The sequence below is a fragment of the Typha angustifolia genome, chromosome 4 (genome assembly GCF_048772165.1).
Source record: "Typha angustifolia cultivar Huaian chromosome 4, ASM4877216v1, whole genome shotgun sequence".
In the NCBI taxonomy this organism is placed as follows: domain Eukaryota; kingdom Viridiplantae; phylum Streptophyta; class Magnoliopsida; order Poales; family Typhaceae; genus Typha; species Typha angustifolia.
This window is the reverse complement of record NC_133242.1, coordinates 797,865-818,871: the sequence shown is the minus strand read 5'-3', so window position 1 is coordinate 818,871 and position 21,007 is coordinate 797,865. Positions and strand designations below refer to the sequence as shown.

At 37.7% G+C, this 21,007-nt stretch overlaps 4 protein-coding genes across 4 annotated transcripts; all 4 read right to left on the bottom strand.

Annotated features, from left to right (window-relative positions):
• Positions 1 to 1,584: 1,584 nt before the first annotated feature.
• LOC140758580 (L-type lectin-domain containing receptor kinase SIT2-like) lies at positions 1,585 to 3,815 on the bottom strand. Its single transcript, XM_073094781.1, has one exon. It carries the CDS (start codon positions 3,808 to 3,810, stop codon positions 1,741 to 1,743), a length of 2,070 nt encoding a protein of 689 aa, XP_072950882.1. The 5' UTR covers positions 3,811 to 3,815; the 3' UTR covers positions 1,585 to 1,740.
• A 3,494-nt stretch (positions 3,816 to 7,309) lies between these two features.
• Positions 7,310 to 9,500, bottom strand: LOC140759159 (L-type lectin-domain containing receptor kinase SIT2-like). Its single transcript, XM_073095643.1, has one exon. The coding sequence runs from the start codon at positions 9,469 to 9,471 to the stop codon at positions 7,477 to 7,479; it is 1,995 nt and encodes a 664-aa protein (XP_072951744.1). The 5' UTR covers positions 9,472 to 9,500; the 3' UTR covers positions 7,310 to 7,476.
• Positions 9,501 to 14,326: 4,826 nt separating this feature from the next.
• LOC140759174 (L-type lectin-domain containing receptor kinase SIT2-like) lies at positions 14,327 to 16,688 on the bottom strand. Its single transcript, XM_073095661.1, has 2 exons — positions 16,550 to 16,688; positions 14,327 to 16,418 (listed from the first exon to the last, which is right to left on the bottom strand). Exons 1-2 carry the CDS (start codon positions 16,665 to 16,667, stop codon positions 14,473 to 14,475), a joined length of 2,064 nt encoding a protein of 687 aa, XP_072951762.1. The 5' UTR covers positions 16,668 to 16,688; the 3' UTR covers positions 14,327 to 14,472.
• Positions 16,689 to 17,775: 1,087 nt separating this feature from the next.
• Positions 17,776 to 20,037, bottom strand: LOC140759372 (L-type lectin-domain containing receptor kinase SIT2-like). The gene has a single exon (XM_073095917.1). The coding sequence runs from the start codon at positions 19,942 to 19,944 to the stop codon at positions 17,950 to 17,952; it is 1,995 nt and encodes a 664-aa protein (XP_072952018.1). The 5' UTR covers positions 19,945 to 20,037; the 3' UTR covers positions 17,776 to 17,949.
• Positions 20,038 to 21,007: the final 970 nt, after the last annotated feature.

The window sequence follows — 21,007 nt, the reverse complement described above, 5'->3', positions numbered from 1 at the left end:
GAGAGACAGTGCGGTGGAGGAAGAAAAAATGAAGGGAAGAATCGAGGAGTCTGCGGTGATGGGAAGGGGATAAGAAGATCAGAGATGGCGTGCACGGCAAGGGAAGGGGAAGAAGAAGAAGAAGAAGAAGAAGAAAAGGAGGGGGGAAGTGGCAGGCGCCTGTGACTCACGCGCTCGGCGCGTGCGTCACGGGATTTTTTTTCCTTAATATTTGGGGTGTTACAATAGCTAAAAAGGAATCTTTAAAAGAAGAGAAATACAGAGACAAATCTGTTGTGATCGTTTAGCAATCTCCCGGTTGTGTAGCCATGTAGGCATATAAATTAATCGCCGGCTTACAAGTCCGCAATCATTATATAAGTAAGGCCACGTTTTTTTTTCTCCCTAAGGTAAGGTTACTTTATTTAGTCTTATAGGCTTATATGTCTGCGTCAAATGCTATTATTATTATTATTATTATTATTATTATTATTATTATTATTATTATCAAATTACTAGTATTGCAAATATTTATTAAAAATTATAAATTTTTATATTCTTTATGGACAGAAATGTACTTATCTTGTAGAAAAATTGAAAAAAAATTAAAATAGGTGTATCATTATTATTTTCATGTGACATAAAATAGTAAAAAACATTGAGTATGTTATGTAGATATTACTAAAATATAATTATTTAAATGTAAAACATAAATTAAAGTTTTTTCAATTGTAAAATTATAATTTTGAGAAAAAAAATAAATTTAGGTATTTATAAACTATTTTATATATTATAATAGAATATTTTTTTTAGTATCATCTAACTCAGAGTGTTAAATAAAAATTATTAAAAAAAATAGATCAAATTAAAAATTCTTAAAAAAAGATATGAATTATAAAATAGTTAAAATATAAGGTGTTATTTATAAAAACTCTAAAAATAAATAGGGTGGAGGACAAAGTTTATTGTTGGAAGTTCGCAAAGATAATAAAAAACGGGTTTGAGTGAAAAAAATATATATTTTATTTTTGGTGCAAATTTTGTAACACGAAATGATGCCTAAAATATTTTTCTACTCCTGCAGCCAGTCATAGGCAAAGCATCCAATTGCAGAAAACTTGCTACAATTGGTGTAGCAGACCAATTCTACTGCTGTGTACTAGACTAGACTGGGTCATATATAAGTTGTATATAATATGAAAGGGAAATTTGCATAAAACGAAGCAGCCCCCTTATAAAAATGACAATGCAGGAGGACAAAATTGATCTTTTAACAGTCTAAAATCATGCATCAGCGAGATAGACTACAAATTGCCGTGAAATGAACGCCATACATAAAATCCTAGTCATAAGAAACAACTACACCTATTAATGGTTTACTAATTTATTGTGCTTGCCTATTACAAGAATTTGACATGAGAGACACATTACTTATGATCCTTCTGAAAGGAGTAATGCTACAACATGGTTAAACAAACTTGTTAGAGGTTTGGACTGTGGCATTACTCCATTACATAGTAGTTAGTTTGATATCAAGGTATTAAAAAACATACACTCTCTAAAAATTATTCAATTCAAGGATCTTAGTAGGAATCAACAGGAGCAGACATTGCTGTACTAAATAGCTTCCTAATAGTAAATCTGAGTGATATGCATACATGGTATATTAAAAATATTGCCGAGGCTGTTACACTAGTTAGGATAACACTAACAAAGCAAGCAGATAAGGACTATATATTACCACTCTATCCTCATCTACTATCATCTTCCTCCAGAGAGAAGAGATACAGTTGAAACAGAGGAGGGGTAGGACATGAGACGATCATCGAAACCGTGGTGCTGAAGCAGTGACAGATCACTAAAGCTCATATAAGTAGGCGATAACTCAGGGAGCGGCACATCGCCATCTAAGTATTGCATCACTTGGCGCATGCTAGGCCTAGCTGAGGGCAATGGATGTGAACAAAGTATTCCAAGATTTAATACCATCTCTGCCTCGTTCACCACGTAGACTTGTCCCAATCTTAAGTCTAATGTGTTTAGGATCGAGCCCTTATGCCAATTCTCTACCACCCAATCCACCAGAACAAGGTGTTCATCTTGTGCTCTCTGCTCTACTGGCCTCCTCCCACAAGCAACTTCTAATATGAAAGCACCAAAGGCGAAAACATCGGTGAGAGTGGTCGCCTTGCCAGTTCTCATAAGCTCTGGAGCGAGATAACCCATAGTTCCGACGACATGGGTAGTTTGCGGATCATTTCCATGATCATATAATCTTGCTAGACCAAAATCACCTAATCTACCATTCATCTCACTGTCTAGTAGAACGTTGCTGGCCTTAATGTCTCTGTGAATCACAACTTGCTCCCACCCCTCGTGCAGATATAGAAGACCAGATGCCACCCCCTTAATGATCTGGAACCTCCCATCCCAGTCCAGAGATGGCTTAGTGCTGCCATATAAGAATTTGTCTAAGCTACAATTTGGCATGAAGTCGTAGACCAAGAGGAGCTCTCCTTTACGCCGGCAGTAACCCAGTAATTGGACTAGGTTGCGATGGCGAAGGCGGCCCATGCTCACGATCTCTGCTACAAACTCCTCCATCCCTTGCCTCGACTCATGAGACACTCTTTTCACTGCGACCTCCATTTTTGATGTGGGTAGCACCCCTTTGTACACTCTTCCAAATCCTCCTACACCAAGTAGCTCATTGTCCTTGAATCCATTGGTAGCTCTGAACAGATCTTGGTACAAGAAGCGGTGAGGCCCATACTCGACCTCCCAATCTTCGAGCAGCTCTGCAAATTTGATTCCTCTCCTCATGACGAAGAAAACAGCAGCGACGATAACTAGTACAAAAGCAGAGGAAGCCAAAGGCAATGAAATGTCCAAGGCCTTAGATCTTCCTTTAGGTCTCGTACGAGGAAGGGAAGGTAGTTTTGAGTAGTCGAATTCCTGAGCAATTCCATTCATCTTAAAGCTCCACCCAAGAACATAGTGAGCTGTCCGGGCAGGGCCAGTTGAAGAGGAGAATCCAACATACATGCTTTCCAACAACACAGTAGAAAGATCGACAGTGGAAGACAACAAAGGCTTTCTGGGTTTGGGAATTCCTAAAGGAGATAAGGTGACATTCACTTGCATCTTTTCACCATCATAGTCCACCCATACTTGCATGGCTTGGCCACTGATAAGGGTCAGGGTTTTAAACAAGCCAGTATCATCAGCGTAGTAGCCAGCAGTGTGAGAATTATTGGATATCAAGCTATTGATATCAATACCAACATGGTTATCATCAACATCATGGAATTCACTGTTATCTATCGTATCAAGCTCAATAGCGAATACATGATTTTTTAGGTTCCCATTGTTGTTCATATTGAAAAGGCCTAAGTACTGGCTTGACGCGGCATTAGAGAAGTCTGTGATGGGAGAGATCAAGAAGGCAATTCCATCGGTACTAAGGTCGGCATACTCGCCGATGATGGCGAACACGAAGGTAGTGGAGAAGGAGAAGATTTTACCACCATAAGAATTCTGAAAGTTAAGAGGAGATGGATGGAAAGCATGGCTCATCGTCTGCCTTGTGTTGTTGCTCAGCTCGAGGAGGCCATTGGATGTGATTGATGCTACTCCATCAAGCTTCAGGTTTGCACCACGAAATCCATTGAAGATAAATCCATCTTCACTTGCAGAGATCGCAAGATCTAAGAGGAGTAGATTGAGGAAGAGGAAGGCCAAAGTCTTGAGGAGCATAGCTATAAAGGAATCTTTTAAAGGAAGGGAAACACAGAGATAAGATCTGTTGAGAACCTTAAGCAAGTGATCCATGTATAAATATATATAGTACCTATTGTGTGACGGATGGCGATGGGGAGTTAAGGGCTTAGAATTCGTGTAGCAGTTTCCAGATTTGTATGGACTAAACGTTCAGTTGTATTTAGAACTATCAACTATGGGTCCACCAATTGACTTCCAATCTTTACCTCTTTGATATTTTCTGAAGTATGTGATCAAATTTAATCTCCAAGACTCGAGGAGGAGGACAAATCTACAGTCTATTGTCCATTTATATTGGACAAGCGGTTTCTTACCATACAAGCGCTCCCTATTTCGAATCTCAACGGTACTTTGCAGACGATCTCGGAACATAGCAGGAGCTTCTTGGGTTTAGACACTCCTATAGGACTTATGGTGACATTTACCTGCATCTTTTCACCATTATTAGTTCCCCCATACTTGTTTGGCTTGGCTACTAGTAAAGCTTTAGTTTTTAAACAAGTCAGTGCGCTATCAGTATAGTAGCCAGCAGTATGTGAATTATTGAATCTCAAGCTATTGATATCAATTCCAACATGTTTATTATCAATATTATGTAATAGCTATAATTGTATCTAGCTCTACGCCAAAAATGAGTGCTTGAGTTGCCATTGCAGTTAATATTGAGAAGGCTTAAGTATTGACTTGGCAAGGCATGGATGGATGGCATGGCTTTTCTTCTCGCTGGTGTTGTCTCCGCCTGTGAATTTGTTGAAGATGATTTCGTCATCGCCAAGCAGAGAAGGCAAGATTTGGGAAGAGGAAAAAAACTTGAGAATAACTTATATATCGATATAAGCTTTCTTATCTTAGTATAAACAAATTAAAATAAGTATTTTTTCCATCCTTATTCTATATTCACGCTTGGTTTGAGTCTAAGGTATCATAAGACTAGCTGACCTTATTTATTAGTCATAATTTAGGTAATTTGAACTAGACTAGAAATATGATTTTGATTGGAAACTAAGCTAAGAGCGTAATTATTATATTTATTGTGATATAAAAAAAAAATATTGGTTTGAAGAAAAATAAATAATATATAAAATTAATTGACTAAAATGCCCTTCAACTTTGGTGATATTAAATAGAAATAAAACCAATTAAAATTTAAAATATCAAATAATTTGTACTTTAAAAAAAAATTATTGCAGGCTTGGTCTCATGGGTTTATAATCCCTTGTATAATGCTATTATTAATTTTTATATTTTATAAAAGTTCCTAGTATTGCAAATATTAATAAAATAGAAAATTAAATTATTACCGCCTAACAACTTCTTACGGCCGTAAGCTTGTAACTACTTTATTAGTAATAAATTTTTAAATTTTTTTTGGAGAGAAATGCTTTTATTTTGAAGGGAATTGAGGAGAAAATAATATTTAATTACTAAACACGATTATAACTCCGTAACTAAATTCTTAGACCAGCCCTGAACTCAAACAAAAGTCCGAATAATGCCATCCATATTTTGCTGCACTTGCAGACAATGATAGGCAAAGCACCCAATCGTTTCTTACTAGGCTAGACTTGGTCATATAATTAAGCTGTATATAATATGAAAGCGAAATTTGCATAAAATAAAGCAGCCCCGTTATAAAAATGACAATGGAGAAGGAGAAAGTTGATCGTTCACGGTCTAAAATAATGCATCAGCAACACAGACTACAAATTGCCGTGAAATGAATGTCATATATAAAATCCGACTTGTTAAAAATTAACTCAAATTCAGTTATAACAAAAATTTAACATGTATCAGTATTTATGCGTCGCGCGTTCGAACGGACTCTGGGAGCATTCAAACTCAAGCTCCAGACATAGAGCAGTCTGTGATGCAGGCGTTCGAACACGAGCCAACCCGAGAGCAGACTTCTGTAGGCGTTCGAACAGCCCCAACCGCGTTCAATCGCGAACCAACCTGAAAGCAGCTGTTTGTGCAGGCGTTTGAACGGCACCCTCCTACGTTCGAATGCCCCTTTGCTTCTGCTGTATTGATATTGGGCACGTTCGAACACACCCCTGAAAGTATTCGAACATGACATAGAAAATCTCCAAATCAGAACCTGACTAAATACTAAAGTGGGTTTTTTAGAGTTGGTTGTTAGAAAAACATTTATAAGGATTGAGCCACCATTATGTTGAAGATGATTAGAGTTGTTTAATTCTTTGTAAGTGAGAGATTTGCATAGTAAAGAAGATTGTTCCGCCCGTGGACGTAGGCATATCACCGAATCACATAAATCTTGTCTCTCTCTCTATTATTTTCATTGTTGGCGATTGCTTATATTAGGATGTTAATCCGTGATTATAATTTACTTAGGGCTTTTCTATCACTATTAACATCTCTTTAGAGTTTTTCTAAGCTTTGCACTATGTTTCCTTCCACTATTCTCATTTGAGCTATTTGGAGTGAATATCTTGCTTCCTCTCCTTCTCCATTTGATAATTTTGTTGCACAACACGACTCATAAGAAACTAAGTGCACCTATTAATGGGTTTACTAATTTATTGTGCTTGCCAATCACAGGAATTTGACATGAGAGACACATTACTTATGATTCTTCTGTAAGGAATAATGCTACAACATGGTTATACAAACATGTTAGAGGTTTGGACTCTGGCATTACTCCATTTCATAGTAGTTAGTTTGATATCATGGTATTAAAAAAAACTCTCTGTTAGGTTTTTAATTGTTGGTAATTATGTACAAAATATTCTAAGTGTATTTTTTACATATATATGAGTTTTACACAAGTCTAGAAAATATCTGGTTTGAAGAATTGCAAAATTATTGAAGCAAAATTGATGAGATTAAGTCATGCCGTTCGAACGCACCCGAGCCGCGTTCGAACGCACCAACGAAGTTTGAAAGTCTTGGACTTTCGTGAGTACAAATAAGATTTAGATTTGGCTCTATCTTGTATTTTTGTGAGTACGGATAAGATTTAGATTTGACTCTATCTTGTACTTTCGTGAGTACGGATAAGATTTGGATTTGACTATATCTTGGAGATCATATATAAGGATTGTAATGCCCTATCTCTAGGATGGTTAAAAAAGCATTATTGAAGGAGACTTCTTGAGGCTACATCAGTTCTTCAACTAACAAGGTTCCACTCATCTACAAGAATTTAATTTTTTGTCTTAAGGGCTATCTAGACGAAGGATCAATCTCGAGGGCTACTGAGATTGGATTTCAATCACGAGAAGCAGTGAATCGTGGATTCTAGCGAGCAAAACTGAGAAGAACAAAGTCGTTTGAATCGACGGGTTGTTTTGTGAGTCAGTCTTGTAACTGCTAATATTCTAGTGATTGGTTTTGATCCGAGTTTGGATCCGTGGTTTTTTTCCGTTTGGGTTTTCCACGTTAAAATCTTGGTGTTCATCTCTACTTTCGTTTTTAATATTTCTTCCGACTTTTACTTAAGCGAACGAGAAATATCATTGTCTAAAGGTTAGATACATACGTGTGTCTAGAGATTTTTTCACTCTCTAAAAATTCTTCAATTCCATGATCTAGGTATGAATCAGCACGAGCAGACACTTTTGTACTAAAAAGCTTCCTAATATTAATTCGGAGTGATATGCATACATTGCATAATTAAAATATTGCTAAGACTGTTATAATGGTTATGATAACACTAACATAGAAAGCAGAGGACTATAAATCACCTCTCTATCTTCATCTTCCTCCCGAGAGAACAGATACAGATGAAACAGAGGGGTAGGATATAAGGTGATCATCGAAACCTTCGTGCTGAAGCAATGTCAGAGAAGTAAAGCTCATAAAAGTAGGCAATAACTCAGGAAGCGGCATATCGCCATCCAAGTATTGCATCACTTGGCGCATGCTTGGCCTAACTGAGGGCAATGGATGTGAACAAAGCACGCCAAGATTTAGTACCATCTCTGCCTCGTTCACCATGTAGACTTGTCCCAATCTTGAGTCTAGTGTGTTAAGGATCGATCCCTTATGCCAATTCTCCACCACCCAATCCACCAGAACAAGGTATTCATCTGGTGCTCTCTGCTCTACTGGCCTCCTTCCACAAGCAACCTCCAATATGAAAGCACCAAAGGCAAAAACATCGGTGAGAGTGGTCGCCTTGCCAGTTCTCGCAAGCTCTGGAGCGAGATAACCCATGGTTCCGACGACATGGGTGGTTTGCGGATCATTTCCATGATCATATGATCTTGCTAGACCAAAATCACCTAATCTACCATTCATCTCACTGTCTAGTAGAACATTGCTTGCCTTAATGTCTCTGTGAATAACAACTTGTTCGCACTCCTCATGCAGATATAGAAGACCTGATGCCACCCCTTTAATGATCTGGAACCTCCTATCCCAGTCAAGAGTTGGCTTAGTTCTGTCATATAAGTATTTGTCTAAGCTACAATTTGGCATGAACTCATAGACCAAGAGGAGCTCTCCTTTACGCCGGCAGTAACCCAGTAATTGCACTAGGTTTCGATGGCGAAGGCGGCCCAAGCTCACGATCTCTGCTACAAACTCCTTCATCCCTTGCCTTGACTCATGAGACGTTCTCTTCACTGCAACCTCCATTTTTGATGTGGTTAACACCCCTTTGTACACTCTTCCAAATCCTCCTATACCAAGTAGCTCCTTGTCCTTGAATCCATTGGTAGCTCTGAACAGATCTTTGTACAAGAAGCGGTGAGGACCATACTCGACCTCCCAATCTTCGAGCAGCTCCGCGAATTTGATTCTTCTCCTCATGACGAAGAAAACAGCAGCGACGATAACTAGTACAAAAGCAGAGGAAGCCAAAGGCAATGATATGTCCAAGGCCTTAGATCTTCCTTTAGGCCTCACACGAGGAAGAGAAGGTAGTTTTGAGTAGTCGAATTCTTGAGCAATTCCATTCATCTTAAAGCTCCATCCAAGAACATAGTGAGCGGCCACGGCAGAGCCAGTTGAAGAGGAGAATCCAACATACATGGTTTCCAACAACACAGTTGAAAGATTGACAGTGGACGACAACAAAGGTTTACTGGGTTTGGGAATTCCTAAAGGAGATAAGGTGACATTTACTTGCATCTTTTCACCATCATAATCCACCCATACTTGCATGGCTTTGCCACTGATAAGGGTCAAGTTATTAAACAAGCCAGTATCATCAGCATAGTAGCCAGCAGTATGAGAATTATTGGATATCAAGCTATTGATATCAATACCAACATGGTTATCATCAATATCCTCGAGCTCAGGGCTATTAATTGTATCAAGCTCAATGGCGAATATATGATTTGTTTGGTTGCCATTGTTGTTTTTATTGAAAAGCCCCAAATATGAGTTGGGCGAGGCATTAGAGAAGTCAGTGGTGGGAGAGATCGAGAAGGCAATTCCATGGCCACCAATGTCGACATACGCGGGGACAATGGTGAACACATAGGTGGTAGAGAAGGAGAAGATTTTACCATCGGAAAAATTCTGAAACTTAAGAGGAGATGGATGGAAAGCGTGGCCTATCATCTGTTTTGTGTTGTTGGTCAGCTTTAGGAGGCCATTGGGTGTGATTGATGCTAGTCCATCAAGCTTCAGGTTTGCACCACGAAATCCATAGTAGATAAATCCATCTTCACTTGTAGAGACTGTAGGATTTAGGAGGAGGAGGAGGTTGAGGAAGAGGAAGGCCAAAGTCTTGAGGAGCATAGTTAGAAAGGAATCTTTTAAAGGAAGAGAAAAACAGAGACAAATCTTTTGAGAACTTTAAACAAGTGATCCGTGTATTTATAGTACCAGCGGCGCGAGGGATGGTGATGGGGATTGAAGAGCTTATAATTCGTGTAGCAGTTTCCAGATTTGCATGGGCTGAACATTCAGTTGAATATGGAACTATCAACTATGGGCCCACTAATGGACCTCCAATCTTTTATGGCTTCGATATTTTCTGAAGTATGTGACCAAATATAAGCTCAAGAGTCGAGGAGAAGGGCAAGTCCTAATCTAAACATATTTTTTACTTCCCTCGGAGGGAGGTAAAAGAGAGAGAGACTGAAAATACTCGACCGTCCCTAGACAAGAACCATCGCTGAGGGCACTTTGCCGAGTAAAAGATAAGAATGATGCATTCACAAACAAAGTAGATTTAATGTGAAAAAAACTCTTGTCAACCAAGTATTAAAAAAATCACGTACCTCTTTCATAATGTAAAACCAAGCAATATGAATATTACGGTTACAAAAATACATACAAATTTATTGCAATTACCGCAATCGTTACGATAGTGTTTTGCTTGACTCCACCTCGGTACACCACCTTTTGTGCTTGGCTCACAACCTAATTAACATTTAAGGTTGCAACTCAATCTCGGTGACCATTGAGATTATCTCAAATGTCTTCTTCAATTTTAGACCCAATGCCTTCAAAACTCCAAGCACCTCTAAGAGCTCACCACTATTCCCTTTGGTATCACTTCAGCTATCTAGAGTGGTGCTCTAACCTTTTTCAAGATCTCCTTTTATATCCCATAAAATTTGCTTACTAAAAATCTTAACCAAAACCAATAGGAGCAAACTTAATAAAACCATTCAAACGGACCAGATCTCGTTCGAAAGGTTTGAGTTCCAACCTATGACGTTCTACAGACTTTGTTCGAACGTTCTTCCAACGTTTGAAGTCTTTAACTAGCCATTCGAACGTCTTCCCACGATGGATACAGTGAGCTCTGTAGAATATATTGTTTGAATGTTTTTCCAATGTTCGACAAGGACTTGTTTCTAGTCGCATATCTCTTTCAAATACTTTTCCAACGTTGGATACAGAGTGCTCTTTAAAAAATTCCGTTCGAACCCTTTTCCAAAGTTGGATATATAGTGCTCCCTAAAAATCTCATTCGAATGCTGCTCTGATGTTCGATATGCACTTGTCCTTTGTCGCATATCTCGTTCGAACGGAATAGCGTTCTGAAAATCTGTTCGAGTGGAACAACATTCCAAAAGTCCGTTCGAACGTCTTTTCCACACTTACGAAAATAGCGCTACGTGGGAAGATCCGTTTGAACGGAAGCATTTCTTTTCCTCTGCGATGTGCATTTGGTATTTACAATTCAAAATAATAAATTTTAACTCATATGAATTTTATTTTCTCACATATTTATCAATTACAAATGCTAACAAAGACAATATCTCTGAAATTTCAGTGAAAGAAAAGATGATGTATCAGTTGAACAAGGGGTTTCTTAGGGTACAAACGCCCCTCAGTTCGAATCTCGACGACGGTACTTTGCAGTCTTGCAGATGATGTCGGAACATAGGAGAGGCTTCTTGGGTTTAGACACTCCTATCGGAGTCTTGGTGACATTAACCTGCGTCTCTTCACCATTATTAGTCCACCCTACTAGTTTGGCTTGGCTGCCAGTAAGGCTCAACTTTTTAAACAAGCCAGTGCTATCATCGTAGTGGCCAGCAGTATGTTTTAATCTCAAGCTATTGATATCAATATCAATATCAATAAGATTGAGAGATGATTCCAAACACAAAGTAGGTGAAGGAGAAAATTTTACTATTGGAGGAGATGGATGACGGGTGAAAACAGATCATGGATATGATAATATTAAACTCATATTCGGATATATATATATATTTTTTGTCCGGATATAAATATTGGATAGATAGTAGAATTTGAAATTATATTCTAACTAAAAAATAAATTATTTTGATACAGAGGATTGAACCTTAAGAGGGTGCGAATTAAATTTTTAATAAATTATAACCTTTTATTTAGAGACAATTAAAACAACAATATCAAAAAGCATCCTCAAAAAGAATTATTTCATATTAAATACATATAAAATTATAACAATCTCAATAAATAAGACAAAACACATTATTAGTAATAATATCAATATTTATTATTTAAATAAGCAAATTAAAATTTTATATTATTCAAAAAATATATAGATAATGTATTCATATTCGAAAAATTTTATCCAACCTATATCTAAATTATTTTTAAAAATCTTACCTGTATTTGAATTGAGAAAAAATCTTTTATTTGAATCGGATTGAATAGTGGCTCGAATTTAGTTCCACCCATTTCCACTCCTAGACGAATGGAATTGCAAAATTTAGGAATAGGCAAAAAAATAGAAACTTGAGAAGCAATGCTAACAAGAGTGGGATACAACTTTATATCTCATTAAGTATAATTATTAGATATTATGTTACTATAAAAAATAGTTTATATTCTCTAATACTAGTATAAGAAATTAGAATATTTATACTAATATTAATCTTATTCCGTCCTTATTCTACATTCTTTTTTCATTTGAGTTTAAGTTCCAAATATAACTGGTTGTTCTATTTTTTAGTCATAATTTAGTAGTTTGAACTATACCGAGAAAATATAATGTTTTATTATAAACTAATCTGTTAGTATAATTATTATCTTTAATGTGATATAAAAAATAAAAAATATATTGTTTCATAGGTAAATAGATGATATATAAAATTAATGGATCAAATTGCATTTTGGCTTTGATGACATTAGACAAAAATATTACTATAAGATAAAACTAAGTATTTAAAATTTTAAAATATATTAAATAAAACTATTTATTTATTATAGGCTTGCAAGCTTATGTACCTTGTGAGCCTCCAAATATCACTAGACTTGCGGGTTTGCATGCTTATAAGGCTTATAAGTATCACCTTTTTTACTCTATGAACTATTACTCTTTTTCACAATCACTTGCTAATTTTTTTTTATACATAATAATCTTATAAGTTATCATAAATATCTTAATTAATCATTATGTACTAAAAATAAAAATTTAGTGAGCCATCATGTATAAAAAAAAGTTCAGACGATCATTGGTACGATAGTTAAAGGGATGAAAAAGAAATGATCTCCGAGTATTATTTACCCTTTTTTTTTTCCCTACTAAGGTGGGGGCATATAAGTCTATTGCTACAGTTTAAAAGCCTCCAAGTTTTCTTTTTCAGAAAGTTCCAAAGTTTCACAGTTTCTTTTATCGTCCAGTGATCATTGAAACCCTTGCTTCACATTTTCCTCCAACCCATTATAAATAATGTCATTTTTATCTCTTGTGGTCGGACATGTGACATTCATCGAAACCTTCGTGCTGAAACAACACCAGAGCACTGAAGGCACATCGCCATTTAAGTATTGCATCACTTGGTGCATGCTAGGCCTAGCTAAAGGCAATGGATGTGAACAAAGTAGGCCAAGATTTAATACCGCCTCTGTCTCCTTCACCATGTAGGCTTGTCCCAATCTTGAGTCTTGCGTGTTAAGGATCGAGCCTTTATGCCAATTCTCTAAATGTGGTCTTGAAGGAGAAGATTTTACTAAGAGGAGATGGACGGAAGGCATGGCCTTTCTTCTCGCCGGTGTTGTTTGTCAGTGAGATTGCACCAGTGAATCCGTTGAAGACAATTTCGTCATCCCCGGTAGAGACTGCAAGATTTAGGAAGAGGAAAGGAAAAAAAAGAAAACTTGAGAAGGGTGGCTAAGAAGAATAGAGTACATTTTTGCTAGTATATAGTTATTCGGTAGAATAATTTATACCATTACAAGCCTCCAACTATACTATAAGTTACATCACTTTTTTTATTTCTCAATTTGGAAGCATATTAATCTGTCACTGGCTTACAAGCTCTTATCCATACTATAAATAAGACCAATTTAATTTTATCTTTTTTTTTTCTAGAATAAATTTTTTTTTTTTCCATCTCCTGCACTTATAATCTCACGTATAATGCTATTATTATTTATTAATTTTTAAAAGTTCTTAGTATTGTAAATACTATTAAAATAAAAAGTAAGTTATTAAGCGCTTAACTACTTGTAGGCTTAAGCCCATAACTACTTTTTAAGTTTTTTTTTTAAAGAGAAATATATTCATTTTAGAGAAAAATTGAGGATATATGAGAGTGAATTTAAAATACGAGTATCATTATTATTTTGATGTAATATAAAACTTTCAAAAATAGTTACCTTTTAGGAAAAGTAAGTATTATTATTAAATTTATAAGACATAAATGTAAATTATTTTAAAGGTGAAATTATAATTTGAGAAAAAAAAATAAATCCACTTATTTATATGTTCTCTCTCCAGTTTTATTTATGAACTTGGCTTAAAAAATAGTATTTAATTACTGAACACGATTAGAGATCCGTAACTAAATTGGGAGACCAGCCCGTAACTCAAACAAAGCGCGGAATAATGCCGTCCATATTTGCTGCTCTTGTAGCCAATCATAGGATGCAAAGCACCCAATTGCAGAGAAATTGCTGCAAAGGCGACGTTTCGCTGCTGTACTAGACTAGACTTGGTCATATAACTTGATATCTTCAGGCGACGTTATGATTCTTCTGTAAGGAGTAATGCTACAACATGGTTATACAAACTTGTTAGAGGTTTGGACTGTGGCATTACTCCCTTCCATAGTAGTTAGTTTGATATCAGGATATTAAAAAAAAAATTTCTCTAAAAATTCTTCAATTCCAGGATCTAAGTAGGAATCAACAGGAGCAGACATTGTTGTACTAAATAGCTTCCTAATATTAATTCTGAGCGATATGCATACATGGTATATTAAAAATATTGCCAAGGCTGTTATAGTAGTTAGGATAACACTAACATAGAAAGCAGATAAGGACTATATATCACCACTCTATCCTCATCCACTATAATCTTCCTCCAGAGAGAAGAGATACAGTTGAAACAGAGGAGGGGTCGTACATGAGATGATCATCGAAACCGTGGTGTTGAAGCAGTGCCAGATCACTAAAGCGCATATAAGTAGGCGATAACTCAGGGAGCGGCACATCGCCATCCAAGTATTGCATCACTTGCCGCATGCTAGGCCTAACTGAAGGCAATGGATTGGAACAAAGTACTCCAAGTTTTAATACCATCTCTGCCTCCTTCACCACGTAGACTTGTCCCAATCTTGAGTCTAGTGTGTTAAGGATCGAGTCGTTATGCCAATTCTCTACCACCCAATCCGCCAGAACAAGTTGCTCATCTGGTGCTCTCTGCTCTACTGGCCTCCTTCCACAAGCAACTTCTAATATGAAAGAACCAAAGGCGAAAACATCGGTGAGAGTTGTCGCCTTGCCAGTTCTTGCAAGCTCTGGAGCGAGATAACCCATGGTTCCGACCACATGGGTGGTTTGCGGATCAGTTCCATGATCATATAATATTGCTAGACCAAAATCACCTAATCTACCATTCATCTCACTGTCTAGTAGAACATTGCTTGCCTTAATGTCTCTGTGAATCACAACTTGCTCCCACTCCTCATGCAGATATAGAAGACCTGATGCCACCCCTTTAATGATCTGGAACCTCCTATCCCAGTCAAGAGTTGGCTTAGTTCTGTCATATAAGTATTTGTCTAAGCTACAATTTGGCATGAAGTCATAGACCAAGAAGAGCTCTCCTTTACGCCGGCAGTAACCCAGTAATTGCACTAGGTTTCGATGGCGAAGGCGGCCCAAGCTCACGATCTCTGCTACAAACTCCTTCATCCCTTGCCTTGACTCATGAGACATTCTCTTCACTGCAACCTCCATTTTTGATGCGGTTAGCACCCCTTTGTACACTCTTCCAAATCCTCCTCTACCAAGTAGTTCATTGTCCTTGAATCCATTGGTAGCTCTGAACAAATCTTTGTACAAGAAGCGGTGAGGTCCATACTCGACCTCCCAATCTTCGAGCAGCTCTGCAAATTTGATTCTTCTCCTCACAACGAAGAAAGCAGCAGCGGCCATCACTAGTAGAAAAGCAAATGAAGCTGAAGGCAATGAAATGCCCAAGGCCTTAGCCTTAGATCTTCCTTTAGGTCTTGTGCGAGGAAGGGAAGGTAATTTTGAGTAGTCGAGTTTTTGAGCAATTCCATTCATCTTAAAGCTCCATCCAAGAACATAGTGAGCTGTCAGGACAGAACCAGTTGAAGAGGAGAATCCAACATACATGGTTTCGAACAACACATTTGAAAGATTGACAGTGGAAGACAACAAAGGCTTACTGGGTTTGGGAATTCCTATAGGAGATAAGGTGACATTTACTTGCATCTTTTCACCATCGTAGTCCACCCATACTTGCATGGCTTTGCCACTGATAAGGGTCAGGGTTTTAAACAAGCCAGTATCATCAGCGTAGTAGCCAGCAGTGTGAGAATTATTGGATATCAAGCTATTGATATCAATACCAACATGGTTATCATCAATATCATGGAATTCAGGGCTATTAATTGTATCAAGCTCGATGGCAAATATATGGTTTGTTCGATTGCCATTGTTGTTCATATTGAAAAGTCCCAAGTACGTGCTTGGAAAAGCATTAGAAAGATTGGTGGTGGGAGATATCAAGAAGACAATTCCATGACCACCAAGGTTGGCATACTCAGGGACGATGGCGAACGCATAGGTGGTAGAGAAGGAGAAGACTTTACCATCAGAAGAATTCTGAAAGCTGAAAAGGGATGGATGGAAAGCGTGGCCCATCGTCTGGTTTGTGTTGTTGGTCAGCTCGAGGAGGCCATTAGATGTGATTGATGCTACTCCATCAAGCTTCAGGTTTGCACCAGGAAATCCATTGTAGATAAATCCATCTTCACTTGCAGAGACTGCAAGATTTACGACTAGATTGAGGAAGAGGAAGTCCAAGTTCTGGAGGAGCATAGCTAAAAAGGAATCTTTAAAGGAAGAGAAACACGGAAATAAGATCTGTTGAGAACTTTAAGCAAGTGATCAGTACCAATGGCGTGACGGATGGCGATGGGGAGTGAAGGGCTTAGAATTCGGGTAGCAGTTTCCGGATTTGCATGGACTAAATATTCAGTTGAATATGGAACCATCAACTTATGGACCTCCATTGTTTATGGCTTCGATATTTTCTGAAATATGTGACGAAATATAAGCTCCAAGAGTCGAGAAGGACAAGGACAAGTCTTGTTCTAAAGTCCAGATTTCTTTTTTCTTCCCTGAAAGGAAGGTTAAAGAGAGAGAGAGAGAGAGAGACAACCGCTCTGAAATTTTAGTGAAAGAGATGATCAAGTAATTATAGAACATGCAAAATCCTGTCATCTAGAAAGAGCATTAATCAACTCCATTGTCCAGTAACATTAACAGTTGGACAAAAGGTTTCTTAACATACAAGTTCTCCCTGTATTTTTTTCTTTCCCTCAAAAAAAGTGCTCCTTAGTTCGAATCATGTCTGTGGCATTGCATAAACAGCTGCAAGGCTTGCATCGTGCATCTACATCAACTAGAATTCCAGCTAAGGATTCTAGTTGATGTTCCTGACATCAACTACAGGATGCATAGTGCAGCGTGCATCTACATTCATTTACAAGAGAGAAAAAAAAAATTTCTTGACATGATATTCCCTAGATAAAAATAATACACCAAAAATAACAGGAAAAAAAAAAGGAAACAAGTTTGGCCAATGGAGTTTTAGTCGTATGCATATAAATTCCTTGTCTCAATAAACCAAATGAATTAAAATTGAAAGTGAAAAAAAAAATCTGGAGCCAGTCTCTGACAGCCAATACTCTAACTGTAGATATTCTGTTGTCAGATTTAGTTAGAAAGATGACATATATATATGACGCAAGGTTGAGCAGATCACTCCCTAGATTTCAAAACTTGTCCCTGTCAACGACCTTGCAGGATAAGGGGCATAATAGAAAAAGATTTTCTCCAAAAAGTTAGAAGCTTCGAGCTGGGTGATAACCTTCTTGGTACAATCAACCCTAGCCTTGAAAGAATAAGATTTTGGAATTTGGATTGTCTCTAATGGATTGGATATTTGGATATAACTAATGATAAACAACTGCCACCTAATTTTGCTAAAAAAAAACATCAACATGATTGATGAGAAACAAGGTAATCCCATATCAGAGGTAGATAATGGAAATTTTTTACTTCAAGCCTACCCCAATGAAAAAAGGAATAACAAAAGTAAATTCACAGAAAGAAAGATAACCAAAAACTACTGTCGTAGTAAGTAGTAACTAACTTCCTGATATTAATTCTGAGAGATGTACATTGTATATCCAAGTTACTGCTGACACCGTTGTAGAATTTGTGATAGCACAACAAAGAGGCAGATAAGAACTATATATCATATATTAATCTTTGTCTACTATTCTTGTATCATCTTCCTCCTGAGATAGCAGATACAGTTGAAACAGAGGAGGGATAAGACATGAGACAATCATCGAAACCTTCGTTTTGAAGCAACGCCAGAACACTAAAGCTCAGATAAGTAGGCGATAACTCAGGAATTGGTGCATTGCCATCCAAGTATTGCATCACTTGCCGCATGCTAGGCCGAGCTGAAGGCAATGGATGTGAACAAAGTAGTCCAAGTTTTAATACCATCTGTGCCTCCTCCACCATGTAGACTTGTTCCAATCTTGAGTCTAATGTGTTAAGGATCGAGCCCTTACGCCAATTCTCTACCACCCAATCCACCAGAACTAGGTGTTCGTCTTGTGCACTCTGCTCTACTGGCCTCCTTCCACAAACAACTTCTAGTATGAAAGCACCAAAGGCAAAAACATCAGTGAGAGTGGTTGCCTTGCCAGTTCTTGCAAGCTCTGGAGCGAGATAACCCATGGTTCCGACCACATGGGTGGTTTGCGGATCAGTTCCATGATCATATAATCTAGCTAGACCAAAATCACCTAATCTACCATTCATCTCACTGTCTAGTAGAACATTGCTGGCCTTAATGTCTCTGTGAATCACTACTTGCTCCCACCCCTCGTGCAGATATAGAAGACCAGATGCCACCCCCTTGATGATCTGGAACCTCCTATCCCAGTCCAGAGATGGCTTAGTGCTGTCATATAAGTATTTGTCTAAGCTACAATTTGGCATGAAGTCGTAAACCAAGAGCAGTTCTCCTTTACGCCGGCAGTAACCCAGTAATTGCACTAGATTTCGATGGCGAAGGCGGCCCATGCTCACAATCTCTGCTACAAACTCCTTCATCCCTTGCCTTGACTCATGAGACACTCTCTTTACTGCAACCTCCAATTTTGAAGTGGGTAGCACTCCTTTGTAGACTCTTCCAAAACCTCCTATACCAAGTAGCTCTTTGTCCTTGAATCCATTGGTAGCTCTGAACAGATCTTTGTACAAGAAGCGGTGGGGACCATATTCGACTTCCCAATCTTCAAGCAGCTCTGCGAATTTGACTCTTCTCCTCAGGACGAAGAAAACAACAGCGACAATCACTAGTACAAAAGCAGATGAAGCCAAAGGCAATGAAATATCCAAGGCCTTAGATCTTCCTTTAGGTCTTGTGCGAGGAAGGGAAGGTAATTTTGAGTAGTCGAGTTTTTGAGCAATTCCATTCATCTTAAAGCTCCATCCAAGAACATAGTGAGCTGTCAGGACAGAACCAGTTGAAGAGGAGAATCCAACATACATGGTTTCCAACAACACATTTGAAAGATTGACAGTGGAAGACAACAAAGGCTTACTGGGTTTGGGAATTCCTATAGGAGATAAGGTGACATTTACTTGCATCTTTTCACCATCATAATCCACCCATATTTGCATGGCTTTGCCACTGATAAGGGTCAAGTTATTAAACAAGCCAGTATCAGCAGCATAATAACCAGCTGTGTGTGAATTGTTGGATCTCAAGCCATTGATATCAATACCAACATGGTTATCATCAATATCATGGAACTCAGAGCTATAAATCGTATCAAGTTCAACGGCGAATACATGATTTGTTAGGTTGCCGTTGTTGTTTATATTGAAAAGGCCTAAGTACTGGCTCGGCAAGGCATTAGAGAGGTCTGTGGTTCGAGAGATCAAGAAGGCAATTCCATGGCCACTAAGGTCCACATACTCGGAGAGGATGGCGAAAACAAAGGTAGTGGAGAAGGAGAAGATTTTACCATCCGAGGAGTTCCGAAATTTAAGAGGGGAAGGATGGAAAGCGTGGCCCTTCTTCTGCCTTGTGTCGTTGGTCAGCCTTAGGAGGCCATTGGATGTGATTGATGCTATGCCATCAAGCTTCAGTTTTGCACCAGGAAATCCATTGAAGATTAATTCATCTTCACTTGCAGAGACTGCAAGAGTTAGGAGGAGTAGTTGGAGGAAGAAGACGGCCCAAGTCCTGAGGAGCATTGCTATAAAGGAACCTTTCAAGAGAAACACAGAGACAAGTTCCCTTTATAACTTAAAGGCAAGCTTTCAGACTTCGATGGATCAAACTTTAATTCAGTGAAAACAGTGAAAATGAATGAGAACGTGCGGCGACTAATGGGCTTTCAATCTTGATGGCTCGACCTTGTTTTTAGTAGGTGATCGAATTGAAGAGCCAAGACTTTAGGACAAAGAAAAGTAGTCTACAAGTCTACAATCTAAACAATTTTTTATTCCCTGGACCAGCCCAAGAAAAAGACAGCACTGAAGCTTCGATGAAAATAATTGAAAGAGGTCAAATACGGAGTAGACAATCCTGTGATCTAGAAAGAATGTTAATCAACTTCATTGCTTAGTTGCAATGAGCACTAGCTCAGATGGGTAAGGGGCTTATTGACATACAAATGGGGCTTATTGACATACAAATGCTCTTTATTAGCTCAAATCTCAAAGATGCTTCTCAGACCTATTCCACGATGTAGGAATTATTCATCAATCATGAAGTCTTCTTAAAATAATAGCGCTAGTCTCTTTTCTTACCGGAAAAATCACATCACCGAGTTGTGACAATGGATAGAGAAAGGATTCCTGACACGATATATCGTAGATTAAAATAATCCAGCAGCAGTGACAGAATTTAGTCATATGCACGCACTCTTAGTTACTTATTGAATTAAAAAAAAGTAATTATATAATAACTAAAGAATGACTTAGACTTACACTAGTATAATAATTATTATTTCTTTCTTCTTTCACTTCATACATCCAAATTGTTTTAGTAGAGTATTTTGTCTATTGGATTAAAATTTCACCAATTTATATTATAATAATAAAAAAAATTTAATTACTTTAACATTAACTTTATATCACATATATAGGGTTAGTCAAAAAGATTTGCACCCTCGTGAGGCTTGTAAACTCGGCTCTAATTCTAAATAAGCCGAGCTTATTTTCTTAACTCAAAAATTTAACTGGTCCAAGCAGAGCTAGAGTCAACTCAATATATATATATATATATATATATATATATATATATAGTTCTGCT

Bases quoted from the DNA above. Each gene is read 5' to 3' on its own strand.
- LOC140759372 (XM_073095917.1), bottom strand. From the start codon at position 19,944: ATGCTCCTCAGGACTTGGGCCGTCTTCTTCCTCCAACTACTCCTCCTA.
- LOC140759159 (XM_073095643.1), bottom strand. From the start codon at position 9,471: ATGCTCCTCAAGACTTTGGCCTTCCTCTTCCTCAACCTCCTCCTCCTC.
- LOC140759174 (XM_073095661.1), bottom strand. From the start codon at position 16,667: ATGGAGGTCCATAAGTTGATGGTTCCATATTCAACTGAATATTTAGTC. The intron at 16,419-16,549 runs GTACTGATCACT...TAAATCTTGCAG, and splicing joins CGCCATCCGTCACGCCATTG to TCTCTGCAAGTGAAGATGGA.
- LOC140758580 (XM_073094781.1), bottom strand. From the start codon at position 3,810: ATGGATCACTTGCTTAAGGTTCTCAACAGATCTTATCTCTGTGTTTCC.